Raw genomic sequence first — 27,851 nt, 5'->3', positions numbered from 1 at the left:
CAGTATGCTTGGTTCCGAAAAAATGTGTTGCATAATAAACCATTTATTTAAGTACCCCAATGTCCTCATTCTAAATCTACCATTTCTTATATAAAATCCATGAAATATGAATTTGGACGCTGAGAAAATTAGCTTCAAATAATATAATATAAACCTGGAAAGATGGGACTGTAGCACTAATTAAATTTGCCAGCTCCCGATGTCTTTGCGTCCCGCCGGTTGCCATTTGTGACATATGATTTTACGCATGTTATCCCGCGTTACAAGCATAATATTAAACAAGTTGCTAAATAAAATAAAATATGCTCAGTTAATTGATACAAAAAATCTATACGTTCTGTTCCCTGGCGTAAGCGCTCAAAATATATCAACAGATGCTGGGCTTTTTGATAATCGGTCTGTCTCCTTTGGTGGTCAGCGTTGCGGTGGGGTATTAAATCTGGATATGAGTGTTGTTGGAAATGGTGGTGGGGGAGGGTGGTGGATGGAGAGGGGGCGGTGTTTACTGATGGACAGTTTATATAATGAGCTACAGCAGGATCAGTATATAAACTGAGGGAGGCGGACAGCAGTCTTCATTTAGGAATAGTAAGCCCCGGCAGTAGGTTACCGTCTCCACTGCACGATACTGTCGCTTCAAAACGTGTGTCTTTTTCAAAAGCAGAACACGAGGCAGACTAGGACGCGCCACGAAACCAAATAACACGGTGGACTGTATAGAAGGTGAAGCCAAGCAGGAGACACACGGGGCCAAACTGTGGATACTGATCTTTATAATATGCGCTCAACCTGTACCGTTGGATAACCAGGAATTTTAAGACCTACGTCTGGAGTGTTTGGAGCCTCTGCAACGGGGGGACCTTGTGCTGATCTTCAAGAAGGATATATATTTTCGTTTTGCTTTTTTTTACGGTTTTACGTTCTACCGTGACTATTTGGAATAGGAGACTTGTGACGGGAAAGCGGTATTTTGAGGAGACGAGCGGCTGCACAGGAGAAACAGAAAGGATGGCAGCTCTGTTCACCTTTATCTTCGCACTTAGCTTAACGATTTCAACGCAGGTAAACGGTTATGCTGTGTTCTGTTCGTGGATCCAGGGAATATTTAAGTTATTTAGCAATGTAAATGTCTAGATTGTCGTTCAGAAATTATGTGTCATGCAGTATTTCAAATATTTTTTGTATTTTAAAGGTCTGGGGATCCGGAATATTTGAGCTCGACCTGCAGGATTTCAAGAATAATAATGGACTGCTAGCAAATGGGACAGCGTGCAAACCAGACTGCAGGACTTTTTTCCGAATTTGCTTGAAAAACTACCAAACGGTGGTGTCTCCAGGTGAATGTATCTTCGGCAGCGTCATTACTCCAGTCCTGGGGACAAACTCGTTTAGCGTCCGGCAAAGCAGCAGTTTCAGCAAACCCATTCGAATGCCGTTCAACTTCGGATGGCCGGTAAGATGCCTTTTTTTTGCAAAAACATGCATTGAATTCAGAGTTGATTTAATATAGCAATTTAAAGCACCTGTTTTCTTCTGTAAATACCCATGTTAATGTTAGCAATGTTTTAACACTGCTGAATAAAGAATGTAATATTTGACTAAGCAGAATGAATTTTATGAAAGTGAAGAATATTAAAGCTGAATTTGTACCGTAGTATTCTAGGATATTTGTACTGATACCACTTGTGGTTTTGAAGTTTTTTTACATCTGTAGTCATACGAATAATTTATGTTATGTCCTTAGGGGTCATTTTCTTTAATTATTGAAGCCTGGTATTCTCCCTCCGCGGATCTACCTGCAGGTGAGTAAGTCCCTATTTTACCACCAGAGGGAGACATGTCTCCTTGTTCCCACTCACAGCAATTTACAAATTGTGTTTGTTATGTGTGAACAAATGTTTATTTTACAAACATACTCTCTAATAGTAACTTTATGTTAGAGTATTCTTCACTATTATTTATTGTAATTGTGCACGTATCCAAATACAAGGTATGCTCTGCTTTGTTACGTGCTACAAAACAATTTTTTCATTCTTATGCACCAACACAATTGCGCTTCCTTCGAGTTATTTTTGGCGTGGGAACGACTGCTGGTCTTTGGTGAGAATATTTAAACCTTGCCAAAACCTTCTGACTGCCTTTTCCTGTATTTTACACCTTTTTCTGTTCCGCCCTTTGGAAGGAGAATAATAGCTTGAGAATGTTTTGCTGACACGAGGGAAGAGGAAATTTCATTCGTAGTACTCTGCACTTGAAAGGCTTACGCGCTTTTGATAACACACATGACGAAAACCCCTGTTCAACCGAGTTACCATCTGTTATTTAAATATTAGCAAGAACAAAGTAAAGCATCTCCCATTGCCTTTTATTTAAAGTTGATAGAAAATACGTTGTTTTGATAAAATTCGTATTTTATCTGGACAGCTTTTCATGTTGGTTCTGCTTTCCCCCTCTCTTGTTCCTTGCAGACACAAACAACCCCGAATTATTGATTAGCTCTTTTGCCATCCAAAAAAAGTTGGAAGTAGGGGATGAGTGGTCTCCTGATGTACAGAACTTCAAGCAGACGGAGCTAAGGTATTCTTACCGGTTCATCTGCAATGAAAATTACTACGGCGAAAGTTGTTCCAAAAAATGCGCACCCAGGGACGACCATTTTGGCCACTACACCTGCGACCCTGATGGGCAAATATCCTGTCTCCCTGGCTGGAAGGGAGAATACTGCGAACAACGTAAGCAATCGGAGAAAATGATCTACTGGCCTGAAATAACTTGGGTTTGCTTTAAGAAAACTACACGTTTCTTTTAATTGCTGAATTCAACAGTGTTGTATTTTTGCCCTTGGTTACGCATCTCAGTGGTGTTAATTTGTAACGGATCTCTTTAATGTGTAAACCCTGCATCTCCACGGTGTAAGTAACTGTGCTGGCTTAGCTGACACTGATTCAGATGCAGTATTGTGTTAAAAAAGAGAGCCAGTTGAAGAGCGACTGCTATTCATATACAAGCACAGCAGAAAGTCTATCATATCTAGACAAATTATTTAAGATGGCCAGTCTTGTGCCATAAGCAAATACGGGTATGCTTTTCAATAAAACGATACTATTACCTAAAATACAGTATAAGATCAGTCTCAGGTGGTATGGAAGATATTGCGCTCCAATATGCATTAAATTAGCTCGATTTTTGTAAACAGAAATGAAGGGCAATTATCTTGAAATGCCAACAACCGCAACCACGTGTTATCCGAGGTTGTCGTTTTTTAACGCCTTTCTTCCAAAACAATCGGGTAGTAAAACCTCCCAAGTTCCGAACGCAGACAGGCTCATCTTCGCGGTAGGTGCATGACCATGGGCGCTCGCGCGAGCGGCGCCGCCCCTTCGTGTTAATTAGGAATCGCGTGCCGGGGAGCCACCCGGGCGCAGCCGCGCGTCTGGTTTCTCCCTAGCTGCCTGGGCGCGTGCCGGCCAGCCTAATCCCACACCGGCGTCCCCATGGGGGAGGGCGGCACGCGGCGGGTTAATCGCGGCGTCATTGTCCCCTGCGCGCCACTCAATCGCGCTCCCCATTGTGATGTCACTGCGCGGTAGCAGCTGCAAACACGACAATGGAGGCAGCTGTCCGCGCCTGACGGCGAGCATCTGCTTCAGCCTAGCTAGCCGTTAACCCGCACAAATCAATGTCCCATCAAACACACGGTCTTAAGAGAGATAGGGCCAGTGCAGAAGAGAATCGTCCCTAATCGCCTCATAAATTCTTTGTATAGAATTTTTAGTATATAAAAATATAATCTAAGCAAACCTGTGTGGGAGTCCTTATCAATATCTGTTTTAAATATGAAAATGTGTGCTTGCAAGCCAAGTTGATGACTCGTTATCTCTCTGTGTTGCAGCGATCTGTCTGGAGGGATGTAGCAAAGGGAAGGGCAACTGCTCCAAGCCAGGGGAGTGCGTGTAAGTGGATGGGGCGAGAGCTAGCGATGTCAACAGCTTTCATTTTCACTCGAGTTAATTAAGGGGAAATGACGACCCACTTCTCTGGGTGTGGATTGTACAGATTTCATTGTCTGGTCATTACCCCTCCAGTTTAATTCATAATACCATGTATTCAAAGTCATGTTTTTTAGATTCCTATGACAGATTTGACATAGTTAGAGGATAAACTCTGAGAAGAAAATAACCTTTGTGCTGCTTCAGAGTTTTAAATATGCCTGTTACCAGTAAATAGTGTGGACAATGGTTTCAAATGAGACAACGGCTCATAATTGGGCTGTCAGACCAGCACCTGCCATTTTCTGCACCTGTGTCAGGTGTCAGCAGTGGGGGGGGGGGTGACATGTGATTTGGGGCCACAGTGTGATAGTAGGTAGTGGTGTGGGCGGTGCCTGTTAGCTTGGGGGCGGAGGCTTCCCGAAGGAGGGGTCTCTTGGTAAACATGCGGCATTCTGCTTCACCCTCACAGGTGCAGGGATGGTTGGCAGGGACCATTCTGCGATGAGTGTAAGCCATACCCGGCCTGCAAGCACGGAACCTGCCAACTGCCGAACCAGTGCAACTGTGAGGAAGGCTGGGGCGGACTCTTCTGTGACCAGGGTGAGGCGCTATTCCAGTCTCACACAGGGCTGTGTTTTAGCGGTCGGCGATACACAGCTGCAAGTGTGCAGGACGACAAATTGCATGTCGGTTGATGCATCCTGCCCGTGCCCACACAGATCTGAACTATTGCACCCACCACAAGCCATGTCAGAACGGGGCGACTTGCATGAACACGGGCCAGGGAAGCTACACCTGTACCTGCCAGCCGGGCTTCACTGGGGTCAAATGCGAGCTGGAGGTCAAGGAATGCGACAGCCAGCCCTGTCGCAACGGAGGGAGGTGCATGGTAAGGACCCCTTTTTCCCACGATGCCTGTGCGAGCGGCATTTCCTGTTTTTGTTTTTCGATAATCTTTGCAAGACCTTTTCCGCCATTGTGAAGAAACGTGGGTCGTTTGACCTCTCCCCCCCCCCATTGTAAGGATAGAACCGCCCCACTGTCTGCTTTGACATCATGGGATCCGTCCCCAGCGAGTCACCTCAGACAGCTTGGCCGAGAGCCGGTCTCCCTTTTCCCAAAATGCTCATTCACCCCCCACGTCTTGTTGCGCATAGGACTTGGAGAGCGGCTACCACTGTGTGTGTCTGCGTGGGTTCGAGGGGGAACACTGCGAGCACAGCCTCCTGACATGTGCCGACTCCCCCTGCTTCCACAATGGGAAGTGCCACGAGAAGGACAACGGCCGCAGCTACACCTGCGAGTGCCCCCGCGGCTTCACGGGACTCAACTGCGAGAAGAAAGTCGACATGTGCACATCCCCCCCCTGTGCGAATGGTACACTCCACATTCCTCTCTCCGTACAAGACAGTTTAATATATGCCTGCAAGGTGAAACGAGCACTGACTTCCCAGAAGTGTACAGCAAGTAGTCAGAGCAATGCAGTGTGAAGTGTGGCATGTTGCTCTGCATGACGCATCAAAATCCTGCAGCAGTGCCATACAGTGGCATATGGCTCATTAATCACTAATTTGGCTCCAGATTATGCAACGTCACAACTTCTGTTTCGGTTTAAATTTCAATCATTTTCCCGCATATAATTTAATGTGTTCTTGAAGAGCCTATAATTGCGACACCGTATGCAGTACAACTCGTAATGGGTGGGTGTAATTAGCAAATAGCTCGCTCAGATTTAATACCGTGATTTGGGTTTTGAGGAATGACATCTGTGGTGGGAGGGTCTGGCCAGAGCGCCTCGTCCAACGCCGTTGATCTTCCCGATGTAGGTGGGCAGTGCTACATCATCGGCAACCTGAGGTTCTGCAGCTGCCGGGCCGGTTTCACGGGTCAACACTGTGAGATCAACATCAACGAGTGTGCGGCAAGCCCCTGTGCCAACGGCGGGACCTGCGTGGACCGCGTCAATGACTATAGCTGCGTCTGCGCCCCCGGCTTCTCAGGACACAACTGCGACCGTCCGGCCGACGAGTGCATCCTGCAGCCCTGCCTGAATGGTGGGACATGCTCTGGTGGCCACGGCAGGCCATTCGTATGCACCTGTGCGACCAGCTATTTCGGCAACCTCTGCCAGCATCACCAGCTGCTGGTGCCGTCCGCCCCGAGCCCCACCCAGCACGAGCAGGCGAGTGACGCCTACCAGTGGGCGGCCGTGTCCCTCGGGATGGGTCTGGTGGTTCTGCTGGTGCTGCTCTGCATGGTGGTGGTCGTCCTGCGACACGTGCGGCACCAACGAGGCCGGGACGGGCCTGACAGGGACGCCATGAACAACCTGTCCGACTTCCAGAAGGACAACCTTATCCCAGCCTCACAGCTGAAGAACACCAACAAGAAGGTGGACCTGGAAGTAGATTGTGGCCTGGAGAAGTCCAACTACAAACACAATAACTACCATTTGGACTACAAATCCTCCAAGGAATACAAGGACGACATGTCGCAGGATGACAGGACTCACAGTTATGAAAAGTGCCCCGAAGAGAAAACACCATTGAGTAGAATGTACAGGTAATATGCCGGGAAGTGTCTCCCCGACTCCCATAATTCACAGTTCCTGGGCCACAAAATTAACCACTTAGACATCATCCTGCATATATTTTTCCATCACCGCCGTATGTTTTCCCATCTGCCGTGACTTTAGCAACGCGCCTGAATTTCTGTTCATTTTGCATTTCCGGAAGATGATTCTAACACACTTGGTAAAACCAAGTGTATCGTTACACGTTAGAGAACCTCCACAGTTTCTGCTTAGGGGCTTAGGTGGTCCATAGCTAAGGTCCCCAGTTTAGCCTCCCCCCAAGTGAACACTCAGGACTCCTCCAGAGCGATGCAGGTTCAGCTAACACTTACTACCTTGGCCAGCCCACTCCCCTCTGTCGGCCCGTGTTCCTGAGTAACCTCGTGCTCTCTCTGTGTTTACAGTGAAAAGCCAGAGTGTAGGATATCGACGATATGTTCCCCAAGAGATTCCATGTACCAGTCCGTGTATGTAATAGCAGAAGAGCGGAACGAGTGTGTCATAGCAACTGAGGTAAAGTTTTGATTACTCCTTTGAAAAGGTGTTTACACTTTCTGATTCCTGAAACCAATATTCAGTATCGGTTTCTACCGAAAATGATGATTCTATGATAATAATATCACAGCTTGTATTTTAATATAAAACCACTCTGAACATGTCGAGTTGAGTTTGTTAATCCAAGCGGAACATCTTGAAGTAACTGGGTGTCCTATTTTGCTGAAAATGTATTGGCCCAGCTGACTTGAAATTAGCTGTATGTTTGAGTTACTTAGAAAAATCAAAGCTGGTTTTCATGTTATTTGGCACAGTTCAGTGTTAAAACTCTGAAAGCTATTGGGAATAAAGGGAGACATGTTGCGATGCCAAGCCAAACAGGAATCAGACGGCATGCTGTAAAAAAGATAGATAAACAGCATGTTTTTGCCGTTCTCTTATATTTTGCTGAAAAGCTGATTACTGTGTTTTTCTGGTTCCTCTCTAATCCTAACCCACTTTTTGTTTGCAGGTATAAACTGTGGAAGATAACCTAAAAAAATCAAAATCAAGGAGGAATATCTTCCAGACTGTTTACAGAACTTAAGAAGAGACTGGGATTTATTTAAATGTAAATTGCTGCTCTTGAAAACTTGATAACTGGAGAGAGCGGGAGTCTGCTCTGATTGCAATAGGACTTCTACTTCTGTCAAGTGTTTGAATGTATAAGAGTTACTGAACTGTGGAGGGGATCTCAGAAGCACATGCATGTGCATCTTGGATGTTTCACCAGTAGGGCAGCATGTGTGTGTATGCGTGTGTGTGTGAATGTGCCTTAGTGAGCATGTGTGTGTGTGTGTGTGTGTGTGTGTGTGTGTGTGCACTGGCATACATTGCCCTCTGGAGCCATGGCGGGACTTCGATACGAGCACACCTTTTTGAGAGAGACAGCAGACTGTAAATATGTGAGCAGACGGCTAATGGACGGAGGAAGGGTCTGCCTCGGATAAAAAGACCCTCAGCATTGTGGCGATAATCATTGACCAATCAACAAGCAGCCAACAGATAAGTGGGAGGGGCCAGCTACTTCCCGGATTCTTCCCAGGCTGTGTGCTATGCAAGAAACTAAAAAAAAAAAAAATTGTAGATTTCTCCAAGTAAAGAACTCTACATAATTCTTTCTGGGGGAGGGGGGGGGAATAATAAAAATAAATACAAGTGACGGTTCGTAGTTCATAAGAACGGCTGAGAATTGTCAAATCTGCAAAATGACTGGCATTTCAGTTTTTTTTTCCAAGCTTTGATAAAGATTGTATGCAGCCCATATCACAAAGCCTTAACATGGGTTTGAAGCACTGAATTTGTGCCCTGACTTTCTTGGGTTTTTTGCACTACAGAGAAGGGGAGGAAGAGATATTTTCCTTTGGAAATTGAATGGGATTTAGGGTGGAAAAACAAAGGATGGAGACCCAAAGTGCTGTGCCAGTGGGACCCAAGGAAAAGTACAACCCACTACTTTTTATAATTATGCAAAATTGCCCATACAATAAAAACGAAGAGAAGTGACTATCGTACCAAGGACTGCCTATAATTAGTATTGAAATTACTGAACCAATAATGTTATTTTTTAAGATTAGAATTTCACTAGTTAATTTAAATATTATGAAGCACTGATCTTTCTATGTTTTATAAGATTATTTTGTATATAATGTATATTTATAAACAGAAAATGTCTGAAGTGTACAAGCAGTTTCTTTTAAAACTGTGTTTCATTTGATGTTCACAAAATATGAATTTATTTTTTTGTTTTTGTTTTTTTTTTTTATCAATGAAAACATACCTGGTACATAGTTGTTTCCTGGCCTCATTAAATGTTAAAGAAAGACGGAATACTGGAAATCCTAGCACTTTGTCTAGCCTTTGGAATTCTGTAGGTCTTTTCAGTTACAGCCAATAATCCAACAAAAAAAAAAAAAAAACCAGCTACATCTGGATTTCCTGTGAGCTTGTAACTTGTAATAATCGCATTTACTTAGAGTGGTAGTCTTTGTCGTGTAAAATCCATGTGCTCTCAGTCATTGGTGGTCAGTATTGTACTTGTTGGTAACAGGCAGAAGACGTTGGAATATAAGGAGTAATATATTAAAATGTATAAAGTAAAATTAGCTAAATCCTTTTCATTTTATTGCATAGAAAAGCACAGCAGAAGGCGTCCTGCGACGGTACCTCTGTTGCGACTCATAGAAGCACCATGAACACATTTTTTTGAGTGTGTGTGTGTGTTTCAGATGATATAATCATTTTTTTTTTCTGAAGAGAGGTGGAATTAAAGGTTTCCAAGATTTTTTGCGACGCTGCACCATATGTGGAGGGGAAAAACCTCATTTAATGTAGTAATTAGCAAGGGGCCCCCCAAACAAACAAATAGGTAATTAAAAGTAGGCTTCTGTTTACTGGGAGGATCTTGTGCTTTCAGAACAGAAATAAGGACTTTCGGGGCTACGTTAGTCCTCGTCTGCATGGCCCCACGCTTGGCAACGTCACCACTTAATTACTGAAAAGAATCCCCACCCCTTAAACCCCGCCCCCTCACCCCTTCACGTTCATGTACTTTTAATTGGCTTGAAATTTAATCCGTCTCCATGGAAACGAAGCCCCTAAGCTGGAATTCTGAAACAAAAACAAGTAAAGAGCAAACGATGGGAGGAGAGAGAGGAGAAAAGCAGCTACTTAACAAAGGCGGGCAGATGCAAAAGGGTGTGACCCCCCCCACCACACACACACACACACACACACACACACACGTCTATGAAAGCGAGCATATGTGCCCCCCGCACCCAAGCACGAGCAGGAGAACGGAGCCTCAGACGCAAGAGGAACCTGCCGCCAAGCCCCGGTCTCCATTCAGGGTGAAATTCGACAGAATGGCCCAGTGGTCCCTCCGAAAACCCCGCTAAGTCGCTTTAAAAAAGGCTCTCCGACGATGGCCCAGAATGGTGGGGGCACAGATGGGCTTCTGAGTTTAATTAATTTTAGGTTAATTCATTCAGGGTGTCCCTTTACTGTAAGAATATTGAACCATCCTCCATCCAAACCCCGCTCTGCCATACTAATTGTGTGTAAATCCTCTTTCTGTACTAAAAACGTGTTTTTGTCATAATATATGGTTAAACAGCAAACCTTCCAGCTGCTACATGATAGGCTGACTTGGCTCATGCAGGACTGGGGTTTTTCAGACAGGAGTCTCCAATTCCCTTCGATTGGTTCTTGATGCGGTTCAGTTTGTTTATAACGTGGCCGTCTGGTAGCTTGAGGCAGGTGGAACGTGGCATAGGGGGGTTGGGGGAGGGGTTCTCAGTGGTTCAGATGTGCTGGTTTTGCCTCTAACTTTAAGAGAATCAGAGTCAAGACCCCCCCCCCCCACAAACACACACACAGTTACCAGATCAAGTCATTAAGATAAAACACAAGATCAGTCTCCAAGTGTGCAATAGAAATTGGATTTTATACAGTCAAGCAACACAATTAGAACACTGCAAAAGAAACATAAAGGCAGAGGCAGATTTGATAATACAAGACTTTCAGAGCTGATTTTCACCTTACTTCAATCTCCTTACTTCAGTTAATAATGGGCAGACTAATGATCAGTACACAACAGCAGAATTAAAAAAAAAAAAAAAAACCAGACCCAGGCTTGAGAGCTGGGAACAGCCGTGTGGTCAAAGGTGAACCCCGAACATTCCTAAAACCTGTGGTTCGAAAGGCTTCGTCGTCATACCATTCCTGCAGCTTTTGCTCACAGAGTTGCAACCTGTCTCGTGCCGGCAGCTGTATGTTTTCCCCATTCTGGCCCATATTTTGGCCTCTGGGTTTCAATCACACAGCCAAGCATTTTCATTGTGTTATAATCACAGCATCCTGTTTGTTACCAAGTGACATCATTTCCTGCTTCCCGTTTGATTAAAATGCAAACCACGCTGGCCAACTGCTTTTCTCACGCATCTGTTACAGACACTTTTCTAGTATTTGCGTCTCAAGGAAGTTTAGCAGTGATGACGGGGAAAATGTCTTATTTTCAGATAGCCTGCAAGTGTACAGGTCAAAACAAATTATCAAGAAGAAAAGAAAAGACAACTGCGGGGGGTATTTTCCGCAGATGCATAGGCTTTAAACCCCATTCCCCAGAGAATAAAAATTAAACACAATCTTCTGACGCAACATCATATTTCCACTTCAAACAATTCAACAAGCGGATACAGTTCATTCAAGCATTTCATTTGTGCTTTGAAACATTTATCCTGAAGAACTTCCCATCAGAGAGAACGTCAATGGTTTAAATACTTGTATACAGTATAAATACAAGTACAAGAGCAAAAATATTTTTAATCTCTATCCAAACCGCTTCCTTATTCTTAAGTAATTCAATTAATTAACACTAGGGGGCAGTAAGTAATGTATTTATAGAAATGCTTGGGTCCCAACTAAGTAATTTTACTTGACTGGTTTATAAAACAATCAAAATTAAAATGAGTTCCATGTTTAGCAGTTAACATGACCAGTTATCTGATTCCAGTTTGGTATGTCCGGTTTTACTCTGATTTGCCTTTTTTTTTGGTTCATAACAGGAAATGTAATTTAACTTGTTGTATTCAGCCATCAGCTGTCCTAGCAGGTGCACCAAACATTTAATTAACTTTTTGATATTTACATTGTAATGATAAAATGCAGTTGTTGTTATTTTCTGTTTTGCAAACAGTAGATGCCAAAGTTTCATAAAACTGAAAAATCAGTAAGTTGCTTCTTTCAGTAAAAGAAAAGTAAGATATGTGATAAGATCATTTCCCAGACATATTCATCTATATTTGGTAAACGTGTTTCAGAACATATAGTCCCTTGTACTGGGAAGTGAGCCTGAATCTGGGTCAGATGTTAAAGACACAAATAGCTACCCCAGTAGTGAAATATGAATATGGAGCCCTTCTCATACAGCTGGACGTGATTTCACAGATGCATGTGGCAAACATGCTAAGACATGCTACTCGGATGCAAAAAACAGCCCTGAAGATAGATAGAAAATTCCAAAAATCCACCAGATGCCGATACTTCAGTTAACTGTCAAGGAAGTTCTCCACTAGCCCCCCCCCTCCCCTCCCCTCCCCTCCCCCCACCTTGCCTTAACTGTTCTCCCTAGTCTCTGATTTTTGCTTCCAGATATGAGGTACGTCTGTCCCACTGGTCTTGTTCGTGAGTCTTAAATGCAAATGTGTTCGCAGTTTCCAGAGCCCATAGTTGGTACAAAGAGGTCGTAGAGCTTCACAAAGAGGTGCCACCAAAGTTGTGGCTCTGATGTCTGACTGCTGACCATAATGAGTGCATGTAGGTGACGTGGCAGACGAAGATCACGTATGATATCAGTGGCACAAGTTCGCTTATGAAAAATTGACCAGTGCGTCAACGTTGCATTTCCAAAGCCCACAGGTGCGTGACTCATCTGTTACTACACCCAGTCTCAGGGCACTTCAGTCAACAGGATGTTTCTCTGTCAGTAGGCATGACACAAGCTTAGTGAGACACCAGTGACGAAACACTCGGCGGTGTGCAGACGTCTAAGGCTCTTACGAGCATGATTCTGGCTAATGCCTCTATTTATAGATAATCATGTATTAGCTATGACAGAATTGTTTCTAAAACTCAAGGAATATGCCGAATGTGGGGCCCATTATCAAGTCACTCTTAACATAACTGATTTTGTCATTCTTCATGCAAAAAAGCTTCTTTTTCAATCCTTTATTTACCATTTGCAGAAGTACAGATACATTGGAATGCTTCCCCTCTCCTACCCCATCTCGTGGTCATCATGGGGTGAGTAATGAGGGGAGGTGGGGGGTAACTAAGAATATGGTGATTCGATAGTGTGGAGCATGGGGTTAGGATTAATAAGTATGGACATACTTCCTCCAACTCCATTTCGGACTTGACAATTTTTTTTCTTTCATTTTATGTTTTTAAGATTTTGTTTATTTTGTCTGCGGCACACACATGTGTGTGTACCTATATAGGCAGATATGCGTGTATATATATATGTGTATATATTGGTTTGTTGTATATGTTCGAAATAAAAGGTTATCATCATAACCATCATCATCATCATCTCCATAGAAGGATAGAAAATGTCAAATTTCAGTTGGGTCACAGCACCCCCTGAGTCAGTACCATTTGGGCAATACCAGGAGATCTCACGCATAAGGTAGCACTTCCCCCTTTCCTGCTGCAGTCAGTAAGCAGGCCTGCCACAGAGACCACAGCGTACCGCTCTTCCTCAGACAAGGCGCCTCGCAGACCCATGCTTCCCCGAACATGACGCCACATGATGTACTTGTATCTCCAAAGAACACATGCAGAAATCAAACAAAAAGGCAACCCTATACATAACATAGTCTTTGCCAAACGCATGCAGTTATCTAGATTGTGTATGTTTTTGGAAGTGTTACAGTACATTGTGACTCACCCCAGGGATAAGATTAGATTCCGGAATTTGGGTGTTCTCTGTGATGAGTCAAGACATGTTACACTGCATGGTATTTATTTTCCCATTAAAATACTGTTCATTTTCCAGGATATTTGTGCTGAGCAGTGCTGTACTGGACTGTATAATTTATTGTGATTAACAAGACCATTCCCCAAAAATCATGTACAGTAGTATTTAATCAAATATGCAAATATTATTTTAATTATTTTATGCGACAAAGTATATTACATACACATGTGCATCAGACTTAATGGCAGAGATTTTAATGGTGTTCAATACTTATTTTTTTTCCATTATAGACATTTATTAAATTAAAAGCTCCAAGATGTGAACATAATTTTCTTTTGCTATTCAATGTCTATTTGTTAATCTCTCCCCATACTTACTGTGATAATAGCAGAATGTGGAGTTGCCCTTAAAATTGTGTGTATGTACAATTTCCAACTTGTAGTGAAATTTCTAAAATAAATGAGGATACATAAATCAAGCACATTTTATTTAACTATATATTTGTTTCACGTGACTCTTGGAACCACAGCTTATAAATAGAAATTAGAAATAGCAATAAATAGAAATTATTTGGAAAATATGACTTTAAATATTAATGAAAATTTTCTTTCCAGAAGCTATTGATTGTGATCAGTAGACATTCGACTACTGATTTAAAGAGTAGTAAATTAATAAATAAAATTATTGTATTCAGTTAGAGCTGTTACTTTAACTGTGTCCGTGGGCTACAGCATTATCATCCAGATTACACATTGGTAAAGCTTGATAGACCTTAGCACTCCAGCTGAACAGTACAATGGCACAGAGCATAATGATCTTGATTTCTGAACACAGGGTGAGTATAAACAGGAAGCCCAAGACGTGTCTTTTTCAAGAAAGACCTTGAAATTATATTTAAAAAAAGACCTTTTTGCAATCAGTTTTAATGTACAGTATAGTCTCGCAGTATAGTCTTGTCTTCTGCTACCAGTTCTGCAGTTTTGTATCTACAGACCGAGACATGGAGCGTAGTAAGTGCAGAAAGACTGAGGGAATTAACATCTAAGGTGCTGCAAAGGGGAATGATGCAGAGAGCAAGCAGGTGATGAGGGATATGGGACAATGAACACTGCAGACAGGTTTGGCCTGAAACATGAAGACTGAAGTAGGTGCGACAATGGTGTAACTAGGGATTCTGGGCCCGCTGGCAAAATATTACCTTGGAACCTCACTTGGGGTGGCACTTTCAAGTAGCAATCTGAATATATAGATTGAGTATTGTTGAAATAGGACACCTGACAAAATGGGAACGATTAAACTTTGCAATTCATATATGTTTTTAACAATAGTTTATTTTCTCTTTTATATAGTGTTCAACAGGCATTAATGTATTTAGAATGGAATCAAGTTGGGATTAAAGACATTGAGATGATCCCATTTTAACAATAATCCCCCCTATGGGTCCCATAGTACATACAATTTCCAAAGCAGAAGGGGGGAGGTGGGGGAGAGGGTGGCCGGGGGTGTAAGGAAAAGGAGTGTGGCTGTCCCAGTGTTCTTGTTTGATCATTTGAATATAGACAGTCTTAGAAAATTACAATCATGGGGGGTCCAGTTGGCACCACTAAGGTGATAAGAGAGTAACTGAATTAGCAGTGGTCAGATAGTCTCCATCCTGTCCTCCCCCATCGCTGCCTCAGGCCCCTAACACTCCAGATCACCCTCCACTTTCGCAAATTCACTTACAACACCTATACACAGTATTTTGCTGGGGGGGGGGTTATGGGGTATGGGGGGTAAAGAAAGTAATTTGTATTTGTACTGCCTTTAAGTACATAGCGTATGTCTACAATGTATTGCATATTATTTTTTATGTTCAATAAATCATCGTTTCGTTAAAATGGATTCCTCATGGGGGTAGTGTTCGGGCTCCAATAAAGTGCTGGACCCCCTCAATAAGGTAAGGTATCCATGCCCCTCCAATACCACTGGGCAACGGTATAGAACTGGATTTAAACTGCAGGGAGTAAAAGAAGGGACTCATTTTGGGGATACTCCTTACGCGTTTGGGGTTTACTATTTGATTTGATTTTAATCGCATATAGTAGTTGTTTTGTAGACGGGTTACTGTTCAGACCAGTCACATTTTTTTTCCCTTTTTTTTCTTCCTTTTTTTTTTTTTTTAAATGTCCGACTTCCTACGAAGTGGCAGAATTTCGGTAAGATTTAGAGCATATTAATACAAAGCGTCAATTACCCCCAACCGGAAAATGCTTTCCAGACGGATTCCGATAAACGATTTGTGGTGAGTTCCTCTGAACGTCAGCCGTTTCTGCGTAGAAACCTATGACGCTGCTCTAAATGGGGCGGGGGATCGCATCCATGTGTATCCAAAAACGGAGAAATAAAATTGTAGCAGTGACCAAAATCGTAGCCGGTCGGAAGAAGACCCTTTACTCTTAGGTTCTTCTTTTTCGAATAAGCTTAGGGCGTATTTAGGTTTTTGTTTATGACATACAGGCGTATCATGCTGGGTTTCTGTAGACCGCATGGAACACGTCGCTGAGATTGGTTAGTGACGTTCAGGCCCACGGTTATCTGTGCTCTGATTGGTCCAGCTGTTGCTCAACTGACAAGCTCGGCATCACAAACACACGTGTGCCCGGCTCCTGCGATATAAATGACTTGTTCCGCTGCGGCGGCGGTAGATTCTCTTATACTTAATAGATTAATTAAGCTAGATCTGTCATTTTGCACATTTTATTGGACTTTTGCTTAATAATGAAGGGATTGACTGTTTTCACTGGATTTTAAAACATCAAGATAGAAGATGCTGAAGTATTAAAACCATGGGGAGTAGAAGAATAAGGCAATCAAATTGCAGACCAAGTTAAAAATACATTAAAGGCTGTCAGGCTTCTGTTAACTTGTACAACTAGAGGCTATCTGAAGCGAAATTTTTGAAGGACGTGAGGAATGAAACATCAGGACATGATCAATGGACAAAGGAGTCTTTGGGTTTTTGGCTACGGTTCTCTCGTCTGGAGACCAGACTTCAAGTTCAAACGGAGCAAAGTTGGCTACATACAGGGCTATAAGAGACGCTTCTGGCACGGCGATACTTTTCACAGAGGGGACATTGATATGGTAAGTCGATCTTCTTCCTGTAGTTAACTACTGTACAGTAGACGGGGTTCTCAATACTATCTGATATTTATGTGAACTCTTAAGTGATGCTTAGGAACGAGGTCATCTAGTTGTTTATGACTGTTTATAACGTATGCTCATTCGGCAGCTGTCACTCAATAAATAGGTCAGTTTTGTATTTAAACTTGTTCCTCTTTCTTGCTTCTTCATGTAGCCCGGAAGAGTTGTGACTCTGGTGGAAGATGATGACGTAAGTGTCTTATTTCCGAAATACGTGGTTTTACTTGTTCATTTTTTAGTTTAAACTCTTCATGTGGATGCATGTCTGTTTGAGGTCGGGGGCATTAAAGAAACACATTGCGATAGACTAACAGTATTCAGTTAATAGATGATAATTTTTTCAAATTATTTAACACTGGATGGTGAAATTTAAAACTGGCAAATTGGGGGGTCGAAAAATATCTATGTGAGAACTTACCTCTTGCTTTCATATGATTGTCAGGCATGCACTTGGGGTGTGGCGTATGAGGTGACAGGCTCCCAGATCGAAGAGTCCCTCAAATACCTGAATGTGAGGGAGTCTGAATGTGGCGGCTACATCACCAAGTGGGTGGAGTTCATCTCGCGTGAGGACAGCCACACGCCGATCCTCGCCCTGACCTACATTGCCACAGCCAGCAACCCCATATACCAAGGACCTGCCAGCCCAGAGGAGATCGCCGCCCAGATTGCCGTCTGCAAGGGCAAGACAGGCCACAACATTGAATACTTGCTCCGCCTGGCCCAGTTCATGAAGCGGTACTGCCCAGAGGTAGAAGATGACCACCTGTTCTCCATCGAGGCTGCTACCCTGGCCCTAGTGCCCTATCTGTTGGTGTCCAAGCAGATGATGTAACCCTCGTGTCTCCCTTGGTCAAGCTGGGGGCCAAAACAAAACAATATGGTTCAGCAACGGCAGTTTTTACTGCCAACATGTAGCATTGCACTATGAACACTTTTGTGTAGACTTCATTTTCAGAGTTTATATAATAGAAAAATGACACTTTTTAAAAGAGCTGCTTATTTTGTCGATTTGTTTATTCTAGTTTTAGTGGAGATATTCAGGCTGAAGGTACTACAGGCAGGACTTGTCTGTTCCTCCTATAACTAGAAGTACCAGCCTTCAGATTATAAAGTAGTTGTTCTTATCTATTGCACGACTGTTTACTATGACGTTGGGTTTTGTGCAATATTTTTTTGTTTTCTCACTGATGGGTTTTAATGAGTAATTATGGTATTATGTTATTTGGTGCTGCCAATTTCAAAGTGCAATATTGTCCTAAAGGACACACTTAAAAAACACAATTATTTTAATTATAATTATGTTGTGAATTATTAATTCCTTCTCTTCTTACTATAGTCATGTAGCCAACAACTGTTCGTCTCTCCCACTACCTTTGTTGTAAAAATATATATATATATATATTTTTTTCCCACACAGTAAAGTTAAAATCTGAATTTCATCACTTGATTTTCTGGTTTATTTTGTAACCCCGATATTTACAGCAGATGTGAATGATGTCTGACGGCTTATTTGGGCAGTGCTGCAAAAATGTTTAATTATATTTATCCTGGCAGCAAATGAATTTTTGCTCAGAAAAAGAGAACATATGCAAATTACAGTGACAGTTTAAGCTAACAATAATTTCTTTTTAATTAGTCAAATAACTGCATGAGGTATCAGTCAAGGGTGACACACTGGTTAGCACAGTGTCCCCCCCCCCCCCCCCCCCCCAGTCCAAAAACATGATGAGATTAACTCGAGTTACATAATTGCCTGTAGGTGTAAATGGAGTGTGAGTGTCTTGCAATGGGTTAGTGCCCCATACTGGGTTGTTCCCAGTCAAGTGGGTACAGAAATTGGATGGTTGGACGTAGGTATTGATCAGCCAAATTTGACCATGCTAGTCGAGTTGAGTTAAAAAATACATGGTGCACAAACACTGGGGTGACTTCAGCACAAGTTTTGAGATGGCTAAGCTAACGCACTTTGACAAATATAATATCATTATTTTACACCAGCATGATGACTTTTCCAGCATAACGACTAAGACTTTTCCACAATGCTGTACGAGTTAAATTAGGTGGCAGAATATGTTATTTGGAGACTCTGTTAACACCAGCCTTAGACATTTCTCAGTTGTCTGTAATATTCTTAGGAAACAATTTTTTTAATCTCTAGGTCAGTAAATCCTTTAGAAACATTTCCTTTGGTTGTCAAGAAATGAATTAGTAAAGAACTGAGGTATTTATTTTAAGGGATGTGGTCAAGAAAACCATACCTTTAAACCGTAATTTGGTCTATGAAATGAAACTTTGAAGCACACTGTCATTTATTGCATTTGTGAGTAATAAATAAATAAATAGATAAGTGTATACTTTTACATATTCAAGCGCCCCTGTTAAGTGCTGGGACTCCCGAATCTGCCAGCATATCCAGATGAACTTGTTTGTACCAATCAAAGTAATCAAAAACTGAGTAGCATACCAAAACTGCAACATATGGCACAGCAGGAGTATGGAGATTCACTGATTGTTAGAACTTATTTTACAAACATCTCTGTCGTCTTGTAATTTGAAGTATCTCCTGTCTTGCGGAAAAACACACATACCCACCCATGGAAAAACATCTGGTGACACCTATGAACTCTCCAGTACAGCCTGTTCTATTTTCAGTGGATTTTATGTGTTTGGCATACCTTAGGTGGGTGTTAATCCATGTCTTATTTGACAGTGACTGAGAAATGGCATAACATACCGCAGTCTTGATCGCACCCTGCCCTATGCGTAACAGCTTCATTGAGCAGTCTCCAGCGAAGTAAACAAGCCTATATTTACCCACTGCTGAATCGTACACAAACATATTTCTCTTCATGCAAATGTGCGTCTGCATCAGAACAGAATGTAATAATGATTCAGTGTTTCGTCAACACAGCAACTATATTCTGAACATTGGTGGTTCCGCGTTAGCGATCTATTTCTCAATTCTGTTAAGTTCGTGGTTTTATAAGAATATAGGATATAGCAAATCTTCGCATGAATCTCCAGTGACGCTCCGAATACGACTTGTATCAGGAGTTTCTTGCGAAAGTGGCAGTCCTCTCGTTATTATTGGGTAATATATTACGATTAGCAATTATAGTAATTCTTAATTATATGGTTGTAGATACTGAGGGGCTGGGTTCTTTATCATGCAAGCGGCACAGTACTTTTTGTAACATTGTAAACCCGACATCAGAGATCCAATTTACCCACCGTGAGACAGAGAAATTCTCTTCCCTCTTTGGTTAAATAAGTTAAGTGTGCACCCCTTTACTTTGTGGGAGAATGTTTAGAGCGGCCAAATGTGACTTGCCAAGCTCAGCAAACCTTGTATTTCTGAGAATCGCCTGCTAACTGGGTGAGAGGTTACAATGGCGCAGGCTCCTGTAGGGACCTGCAGGCTGTTTATGAAACTGAGTGAGTTCACCTATTTTAAGGGCTACAGCCTTTTCCAAGGGAGTTCAACAGCTGCTGTATATGAAATGTATAACTCTGTTAATCTGTAACTGAGTGTCATTGGTTAAAGGGGGAGAACTAGTTTTCTTTTGTATGGTTTTTATATGGTCTCATGGTACAACATTGCAATTGTCTAGAACACCCTATGTCCAAAACATAGCTTGCCAATTGAATCAGAATTATGAACGCATGCTCTATAGTAATCTATATAGTAGTTCTGTTTAAAATAATAATAATAATAATAATAATAATAATAATAAAAATAATAACATATGAATTTTTTAACTATTTCATCCAACATTGATACATTTCTGTTATGTTATAAGCATCATGGTACATGCAGGACCTTCCAAAACAATGTTATCACACTGTTTCGGGCTTAATTCAACATCTGACGTTTTTATTAAGGAATTTACATAAGAAAATTACAGTATGATGTTATATGTCTGGATTTTACTGAGATGAAACAATGTGACATTTCCCACCATACACTGCTGAAACCATCCATCATCCATCCATCCATCCATCCATCCATCGATCCATCCATCTATTCTCTATACCCACTTGTCCTCTGCAGGATTGCAGGGGTCCAGAGCCTATCCCGGGAGCAATGGGCATAAGGCAGGGATTACCCAGGATGGGGAGCCAACTCATCACAGAGCACACACACCATTCACACACATTCACACCCGCAGACAGTTTGGCAACCTGCTGAAACCATGTAGGTGACAGAAGACGTGTGTTGTTCACTGCTGCGTGAGATTAATGTGATCTTTCATGCTTTATCTCAATAACCCAGGTAACCTGACCAGGAACCAACAATGAGAATATATCCTGTTTAGTCCACTATAAATACTGTGCTTCTCAGCACACACAGATGAAACAGCAAGCAGTGTCTATTTTGAGTTAAAACCTTAGGCTTTTGAGTCATTTTTGTGTCATTTATTCCACCAGAGGCACAAATGGTGATGATCTCTGTTTTGTCGTGAGGTCCACTTCCTTCCTATTTCCCCAGATGTTTTCACACGCCTCTCACCAAGTCACTGTTGCATGCTGAGTGTTGTGTCTTGCTTTGCCGGGTTGTGCCTGTTTTTTCTTCTTATGCAACAGGCAGAAATTGCAGAACCCCATCTTATTCAGTTTCCGGTGGTTAATTATAGGTATTGTGCCTGTCCACACGTTTGAGACAGGAAAATGTGACATCATTATGTTTACTAGACACATTTAACTTACAGTTACTTTTCCCAGGAGGAGTATGTCATTAAATAGCCATACAAATATTTTATTTTTCGATTAGTCAATTTTCTTATTAGTAGTATTATTAGTGTTATATAATTAGCATCCAGCACCTAGAACAGGAGAAAAATGTACAAATTAGATTAAAATTCTTTACAAATCCCCCTGGGATCAGAGTTTCTTTAGAGTCCCCTGGGGTACTTCAGGGTCAAGCCCATTGCTCCGCATCTGGGGCACCGTGGGAGAAAAGGTCACGGAAGGATTTAGCCGATGAGTGAGATGTATGTTTTGTTCTAGGTTTAAATGGAGGGCTATTGTGTGATATTGCAGGAAACGAATGCTACAAGGGGGTCGACCTTGAAATGCTCCTGAAGTAGCAGCATACATGAAGAGGAACATGTGTGTGTGCAAATTATGTTTATGTTACATTGTGGGGACCAACTGCCCACCCCCCCCCCAATGTGATAAAAATCTGTTATTTTCATATAGTGGGAACCATTTTTCAGGCCCCCACAAATATCTGTGAATGCATTCAAAAAACTAAAAATGCCAAAAGATTCTTATTTTGTTTGGTTGGGATTAGAGTTTTCCCCACAAAGATATAATTACAAACCTCTGTGTGTGTGTGTGTGTGTGTGTGTGATTATTATATTGTCCCCACAATATAATAACATTTCCAAAAATATGTTGAAATCCTCTTATTATGAATTTGTAGGGACATTTTTTCGGACCCCAACTTCAAAAAGTCTTTTATTTTATTTGGTTACTTATGGTTAAGGTTAGGCCTGCATAGCGGTTAAGGTTGCCATAGTTGGGATTAGGGTTAAGGGAAAAAAAGTGTTCATGGCTAAAGAAGTATGGCAGTGAGGGTGTCTGGTGCTGGGGTTTCTGTGGGACAGGACATATTAAACGATTTGTACCATAACAATGAAACTCAACTGCGTCAAGATAGTAGGAGTGTTTTTCAACAATGCTGCAATCCCTCCTACTATTGAGAGGAATGTCACTCCCTTGGCTAAACAGAAAGGGAGAAAAACTATAACACAACGTGAAACTTAAAGAATTAGTGGATTTTACAATGTATGAGCGACCTACAGGCGTTCATTAAGCAAAATCAGTCTGAGAGCAATACAGGGTAAGAACACTGTATGCTAACTGCACAGGCTGGCCTCCCGTGCTGTTGGAGACATGGGTGGTAATGTACCAACGTAGAAGGTTCTACACATCAATGTTCTTGCTCCCCATTAGGAAACCTGGTCAGGGAGATTGGTGGAGTGGAATGTATGACACGGTCATGGGTACTGACATCTATAGTAACCAGACAGGAGAACCTATGATCCATAGCAATTGTCATTCTCTAAGTGACAAACGATTACTGTTGGGCCGTTTACTATACCCCTTTGTCCTGTTTAAAGATAAAATATCATTACTGTAGCTATAGCAATATGAATACAATTTATTTAATTGCAATTAATTAAACTAATTAACTACCCCCCCCCCAGCCCTCAGGATGGCATTCTGGTAAGACCACTGCCTGTCATCAACAGGAGACACCTATAGGGGCCATTTCCAGAATCCGAAATTTCGGTTTTCTCTGTGATGAGTCAAGACCTTTACTGTTTGCTCTTTACTTCCCCATTAAAATAACATTAAAATATCATTCTATTGGACTGGTGAATTTGTGATTTGTATTTGTACAAATAACAAAAGTTATTTTAATCAATATATGCTAATAAATAATATATGCTTATATTGTAATTTTGTTTCATTAATATATGCTAAATTATATTGTAATTATATTACATACACATATGCATCAATATTTGTTTATTTTTTCCATTATGGACATGTATTAATCGAACAAAAGAACAAAATTTCTTTGTCTTCCCATATTTACTATGATTATGGCAGAATATGTGGAGTTGCCCATAAAATTATATGTACAATTTCCAACTTGTAGCAAAATTATTTTATAAAGATTTTTTTGAGGCTTTTGTACAGTGCTGGACCCCCTGAATTAGCTAGGGTATCCTGGCCCATCAATACCCCTGGGTGACGGTCTAGAACTGGGTTTAAACTGAAGTGAAGAAGGGACTCATTTTCTGTATATTCCTCAGTAATGAATATCAGCTTCAGGTCGTGAAAGCTTCCCCTTTGATACACCCACTAATTTTGGTTCATTATGAGTTATAGCATTTGGGTTCCGCGTTTGCTATTCGTGCTTTAAGTTGCATTTAGTCATTGTTTTGTAGACGCTTACTGACATTTTTAATATGTTACATATCAAGAATACAAATACAAAGCGTCAATTACGCCGAAGTGGAAAATTCTTTCCAGACGGATTACGATAAACGATTTGTGACGAGTTCCTCTGAACGTCAGCCGTTTCTGCGTAGAAACCTATGACGCTGCTCTAAATGGGGCGGGGGATCGCATCCACGTGTATCCAAAAACGGAGAAATAAAATCGTGGCAGTGAACAAAATCGTAGCCGGTCAGAAGAAGACCCTTTACTCTTAGGTTCTTCTTTTTCGACTTACTAATGTTTAAGGCGAATTTGGGTTTTTGTTTATGACCAACAGGCGTATCACGCTGGGTTTCTGTAGACCGCATGGAACACGTCGCTGAGATTGGTTAGTGACGTTCAGGCCCACGGTTATCTGTGCTCTGATTGGTCCAGCTGTTGCTCAACTGACAGGCCCGGCATCACAAACACACGTGTGCCCGGCTCTTGCGGTATAAATGATCTGTGCAGCTGACGGACGGCGGTAGATTCTCTTATACTTAGTAGATTAATTAAGCCAGATCTGCCATTTTGCACATTTTATTGGACTTTTGTTTAATAATGAAGGGATTGACTGTTTACACTGGATTTTAAAACATCAAGATAGAAGATGCTGAAGTATTAAAACCATGGGGAGTGGAAGAATAAGGCAATCAAATTGCAGATCACGTTAAAAATACATTAAAGGCTGTCAGGCTTCTGTTAACTTGTACAACTAGAGGCTATCTGAAGCGAAATTTTTGAAGGACGTGAGGAATGAAACATCAGGACATGATCAATGAACAAAGGAGTCTTTGGGTTTTTGGCTACGGTTCTCTCGTCTGGAGACCGGACTTCAAGTTCAAACGGAGCAAAGTTGGCTACATACAGGGCTATAAGAGACGCTTCTGGCACGGCGATACTTTTCACAGAGGGGACATTGATATGGTAAGTCGATCTTCTTCCTGTAGTTAACTACTGTACAGTAGACGGGGTTCTCAATACTATCTGATATTTATGTGAACTCTTAAGTGATGCTTAGGAACGAGGTCATCTAGTTGTTTATGACTGTTTATAACGTATGCTCATTCGGCAGCTGTCACTCAATAAATAGGTCAGTTTTGTATTTAAACTTGTTCCTCTTTCTTGCTTCTTCATGTAGCCCGGAAGAGTTGTGACTCTGGTGGAAGATGATGACGTAAGTGTCTTATTTCCGAAATACGTGGTTTTACTTGTTCATTTTTTAGTTTAAACTCTTCATGTGGATGCATGTCTGTTTGAGGTCGGGGGCATTAAAGAAACACATTGCGATAGACTAACAGTATTCAGTTAATAGATGATAATTTTTTCAAATTATTTAACACTGGATGGTGAAATTTAAAACTGGCAAATTGGGGGGTCGAAAAATATCTATGTGAGAACTTACCTCTTGCTTTCATATGATTGTCAGGCATGCACTTGGGGTGTGGCGTATGAGGTGACAGGCTCCCAGATCGAAGAGTCCCTCAAATACCTGAATGTGAGGGAGTCTGAATGTGGCGGCTACATCACCAAGTGGGTGGAGTTCATCTCGCGTGAGGACAGCCACACGCCGATCCTCGCCCTGACCTACATTGCCACAGCCAGCAACCCCATATACCAAGGACCTGCCAGCCCAGAGGAGATCGCCGCCCAGATTGCCGTCTGCAAGGGCAAGACGGGCCACAACATTGAATACTTGCTCCGCCTGGCCCAGTTCATGAAGCGGTACTGCCCAGAGGTAGAAGATGACCACCTGTTCTCCATCGAGGCTGCTACCCTGGCCCTAGTGCCCTATCTGTTGGTGTCCAAGCAGATGATGTAACCCTCGTGTCTCCCTTGGTCAAGCTGGGGGCCAAAACAAAACAATATGGTTCAGCAACGGCAGTTTTTACTGCCAACATGTAGCATTGCACTATGAACACTTTTGTGTAGACTTCATTTTCAGAGTTTATATAATAGAAAAATGACACTTTTTAAAAGAGCTGCTTATTTTGTCGATTTGTTTATTCTAGTTTTAGTGGAGATATTCAGGCTGAAGGTACTACAGGCAGGACTTGTCTGTTCCTCCTATAACTAGAAGTACCAGCCTTCAGATTATAAAGTAGTTGTTCTTATCTATTGCACGACTGTTTACTATGACGTTGGGTTTTGTGCAATATTTTTTTGTTTTCTCACTGATGGGTTTTAATGAGTAATTATGGTATTATGTTATTTGGTGCTGCCAATTTCAAAGTGCAATATTGTCCTAAAGGACACACTTAAAAAACACAATTATTTTAATTATAATTATGTTGTGAATTATAATGTCTGCCGTTTATAGTGTTGGTTGATACAAGCAAACAGCACAAACATTTTGCACTTATAATCATATATATATATATATAGGTATGGATATTTGTCTTTTATTTTATTTATATGGTATTGGCTTTGTTCTAAAAGGAAAAAAATAAGTGCCATTATTTTTCACACAGTAAAGTTTAAATCTGAATTCCATCACTGGTTTTTCTGGTTTCTTTCCTAACCACAATATTTAAAAGTAGCAGATATGAATAATGTCTAACAGTTGATGTAGTTTGAAGAAGCTATTTATCCTGGTAGGAAGTGAATATTTGAATGTGCAAATTAACAGTAACACAGTTTAAACTAACAAGTTTTCTTTCTCTTCTCCAAAAAAGCTACTGATATTTTGTTGGATGACTAGATGAAGACCTCATCTCAATGAGGTATCAATTAACCTAACATGGTATGCTGGGGGGGTGAGGGGGGGAATCTATTCTGGAAGTTACAGGCTCAAGGCAGATAATAAGTCATTTTATTTCTAGGAGGAGGTAAGGAGCATGTGCTGATTATAGTGCGTTGCCACACGACAAACCGGTGTGAGTTTTTTGTGATGGCTGGAGTGCCAATCCTGCCACCAACCCCCAAATTTCCCTGTAAATTGGAGAACCTCCTTATAGGGTTGGATGTAGATTAACGTCATACCCACGATGAAGCAATTGCAGATTAAGGGCCTTGCTCAAGGGTCCAACGGAGTAGGACCATTTGTGGCATTCACGGGATTTGAACCAGCAACCTTCTGGTTGAAACAGCCTCCTTAGTTGACACACATAGTCAGTGCATTGCAAGCACATGTGTTTGTTATGTCTACTACAGACCGACTGGTTTCTTTATATTTGATTATTTGCCCACTTAACTATATCTAAGGATAAGTATGATGCCACAATGGTGAGTGAAAAAAAGAAAAGAGAAGTGATTATTTTACACATTAAACTTGACATAATTAGAAGAGTATCATATTATGTACTTTGTAAATTACATATACTTAATTATATTGAGATGAATCAATAGTGCATCAGTAATTTTTATGATTGCTGATTATATTTGATTAATGTGGTTTCAATTAATAGGGATTAATTAATCATATTATATAGACATAGTCAAATAAAAATACAGTGGTACCTCAGAACTCGAACTTAATCCGTTCAAAACTCGGGTTCGAATCCTAAAAAGTTCGAGTTCTGATCGAATTTTCCCCATAAGAAATAATGGAAAACCAACTAATTGGTTCCCGGCCCCAAAAAATTACACCTAATTATGCTTTTCTCTTTAGCATTTAAACACAAAATGAACAGTAATTTTGTCACACCGTGCGCAGGACGAGAGAGCAGGGAGCGCGGAATCAGGGTCAGGCAGACGGAAATCCAAGAACACGGGGTTTACTGCTGCCAAACAAGGCGGAGTAGACTTCAATGACAGGACTGGGGAAACATACTTGAATGCGGACTTAAATACACATGACTAACTGGAAATAACAAGAAACAGCAGATGACATCGGGATATCACACGAGGTTAACGAGGGGGGTGTGGCACACAGGAGGATCGCACGAGCCGGGCCTGACAAATTTGTCAAGTAAGAAAATAAATGTATCCAAACAATGTGCGATGGCTACCAAAATGATATAAAGTACCTGATATTTTCAATAAAAAAGCACTATCACCAACAAACAATGCTATCACAGCGGATGCGAGGCTGAGACTGAAGCCTTACCCTTTGTTTCCGCTGAGACGTGCCGCGTGATTCATTTCCTCGCGC

General features: G+C 41.6%; 3 protein-coding genes across 3 annotated transcripts; all 3 read left to right on the top strand.

The window, feature by feature from the left end:
- The first annotated feature begins 568 nt into the window (after nt 1–568).
- On the top strand, nt 569–9,203 carry dll4 (delta-like 4 (Drosophila)). The gene is made up of 11 exons (XM_023802417.2): nt 569–1,062; nt 1,193–1,453; nt 1,745–1,802; nt 2,469–2,732; nt 3,893–3,953; nt 4,462–4,592; nt 4,712–4,881; nt 5,150–5,369; nt 5,819–6,554; nt 6,969–7,077; nt 7,571–9,203. The coding sequence occupies exons 1-11, from the start codon at nt 1,009–1,011 to the stop codon at nt 7,574–7,576; spliced, it is 2,070 nt and encodes a 689-aa protein (XP_023658185.1). The 5' UTR covers nt 569–1,008; the 3' UTR covers nt 7,577–9,203.
- A 6,981-nt stretch (nt 9,204–16,184) lies between these two features.
- LOC140578408 (glutathione-specific gamma-glutamylcyclotransferase 1-like) lies at nt 16,185–18,204 on the top strand. The gene is made up of 3 exons (XM_072699246.1): nt 16,185–16,702; nt 16,917–16,952; nt 17,205–18,204. The coding sequence occupies exons 1-3, from the start codon at nt 16,532–16,534 to the stop codon at nt 17,595–17,597; spliced, it is 600 nt and encodes a 199-aa protein (XP_072555347.1). The 5' UTR covers nt 16,185–16,531; the 3' UTR covers nt 17,598–18,204.
- Nucleotides 18,205–24,040: 5,836 nt separating this feature from the next.
- Nucleotides 24,041–26,246, top strand: LOC111838829 (glutathione-specific gamma-glutamylcyclotransferase 1). The gene is made up of 3 exons (XM_023802188.2): nt 24,041–24,685; nt 24,900–24,935; nt 25,188–26,246. Exons 1-3 carry the CDS (start codon nt 24,515–24,517, stop codon nt 25,578–25,580), a joined length of 600 nt encoding a protein of 199 aa, XP_023657956.1. The 5' UTR covers nt 24,041–24,514; the 3' UTR covers nt 25,581–26,246.
- The last annotated feature ends 1,605 nt before the right edge of the window (nt 26,247–27,851 follow it).

This window comes from Paramormyrops kingsleyae, chromosome 14 (genome assembly GCF_048594095.1).
Source record: "Paramormyrops kingsleyae isolate MSU_618 chromosome 14, PKINGS_0.4, whole genome shotgun sequence".
NCBI lineage: Eukaryota > Metazoa > Chordata > Actinopteri > Osteoglossiformes > Mormyridae > Paramormyrops > Paramormyrops kingsleyae.
The sequence above is the reverse complement of the archived record's forward strand: the minus strand, read 5'-3'. Positions and strand labels throughout refer to the sequence as shown.

Bases quoted from the DNA above. Each gene is read 5' to 3' on its own strand.
- dll4 (XM_023802417.2), top strand. From the start codon at position 1,009: ATGGCAGCTCTGTTCACCTTTATCTTCGCACTTAGCTTAACGATTTCA. The intron at 1,803-2,468 runs GTGAGTAAGTCC...TGTTCCTTGCAG, and splicing joins CTCCGCGGATCTACCTGCAG to ACACAAACAACCCCGAATTA. The intron at 2,733-3,892 runs GTAAGCAATCGG...TCTGTGTTGCAG, and splicing joins GGGAGAATACTGCGAACAAC to CGATCTGTCTGGAGGGATGT.
- LOC140578408 (XM_072699246.1), top strand. From the start codon at position 16,532: ATGAAACATCAGGACATGATCAATGGACAAAGGAGTCTTTGGGTTTTT. The intron at 16,703-16,916 runs GTAAGTCGATCT...TTCTTCATGTAG, and splicing joins ACAGAGGGGACATTGATATG to CCCGGAAGAGTTGTGACTCT. The intron at 16,953-17,204 runs GTAAGTGTCTTA...TATGATTGTCAG, and splicing joins CTCTGGTGGAAGATGATGAC to GCATGCACTTGGGGTGTGGC.
- LOC111838829 (XM_023802188.2), top strand. From the start codon at position 24,515: ATGAAACATCAGGACATGATCAATGAACAAAGGAGTCTTTGGGTTTTT. The intron at 24,686-24,899 runs GTAAGTCGATCT...TTCTTCATGTAG, and splicing joins ACAGAGGGGACATTGATATG to CCCGGAAGAGTTGTGACTCT. The intron at 24,936-25,187 runs GTAAGTGTCTTA...TATGATTGTCAG, and splicing joins CTCTGGTGGAAGATGATGAC to GCATGCACTTGGGGTGTGGC.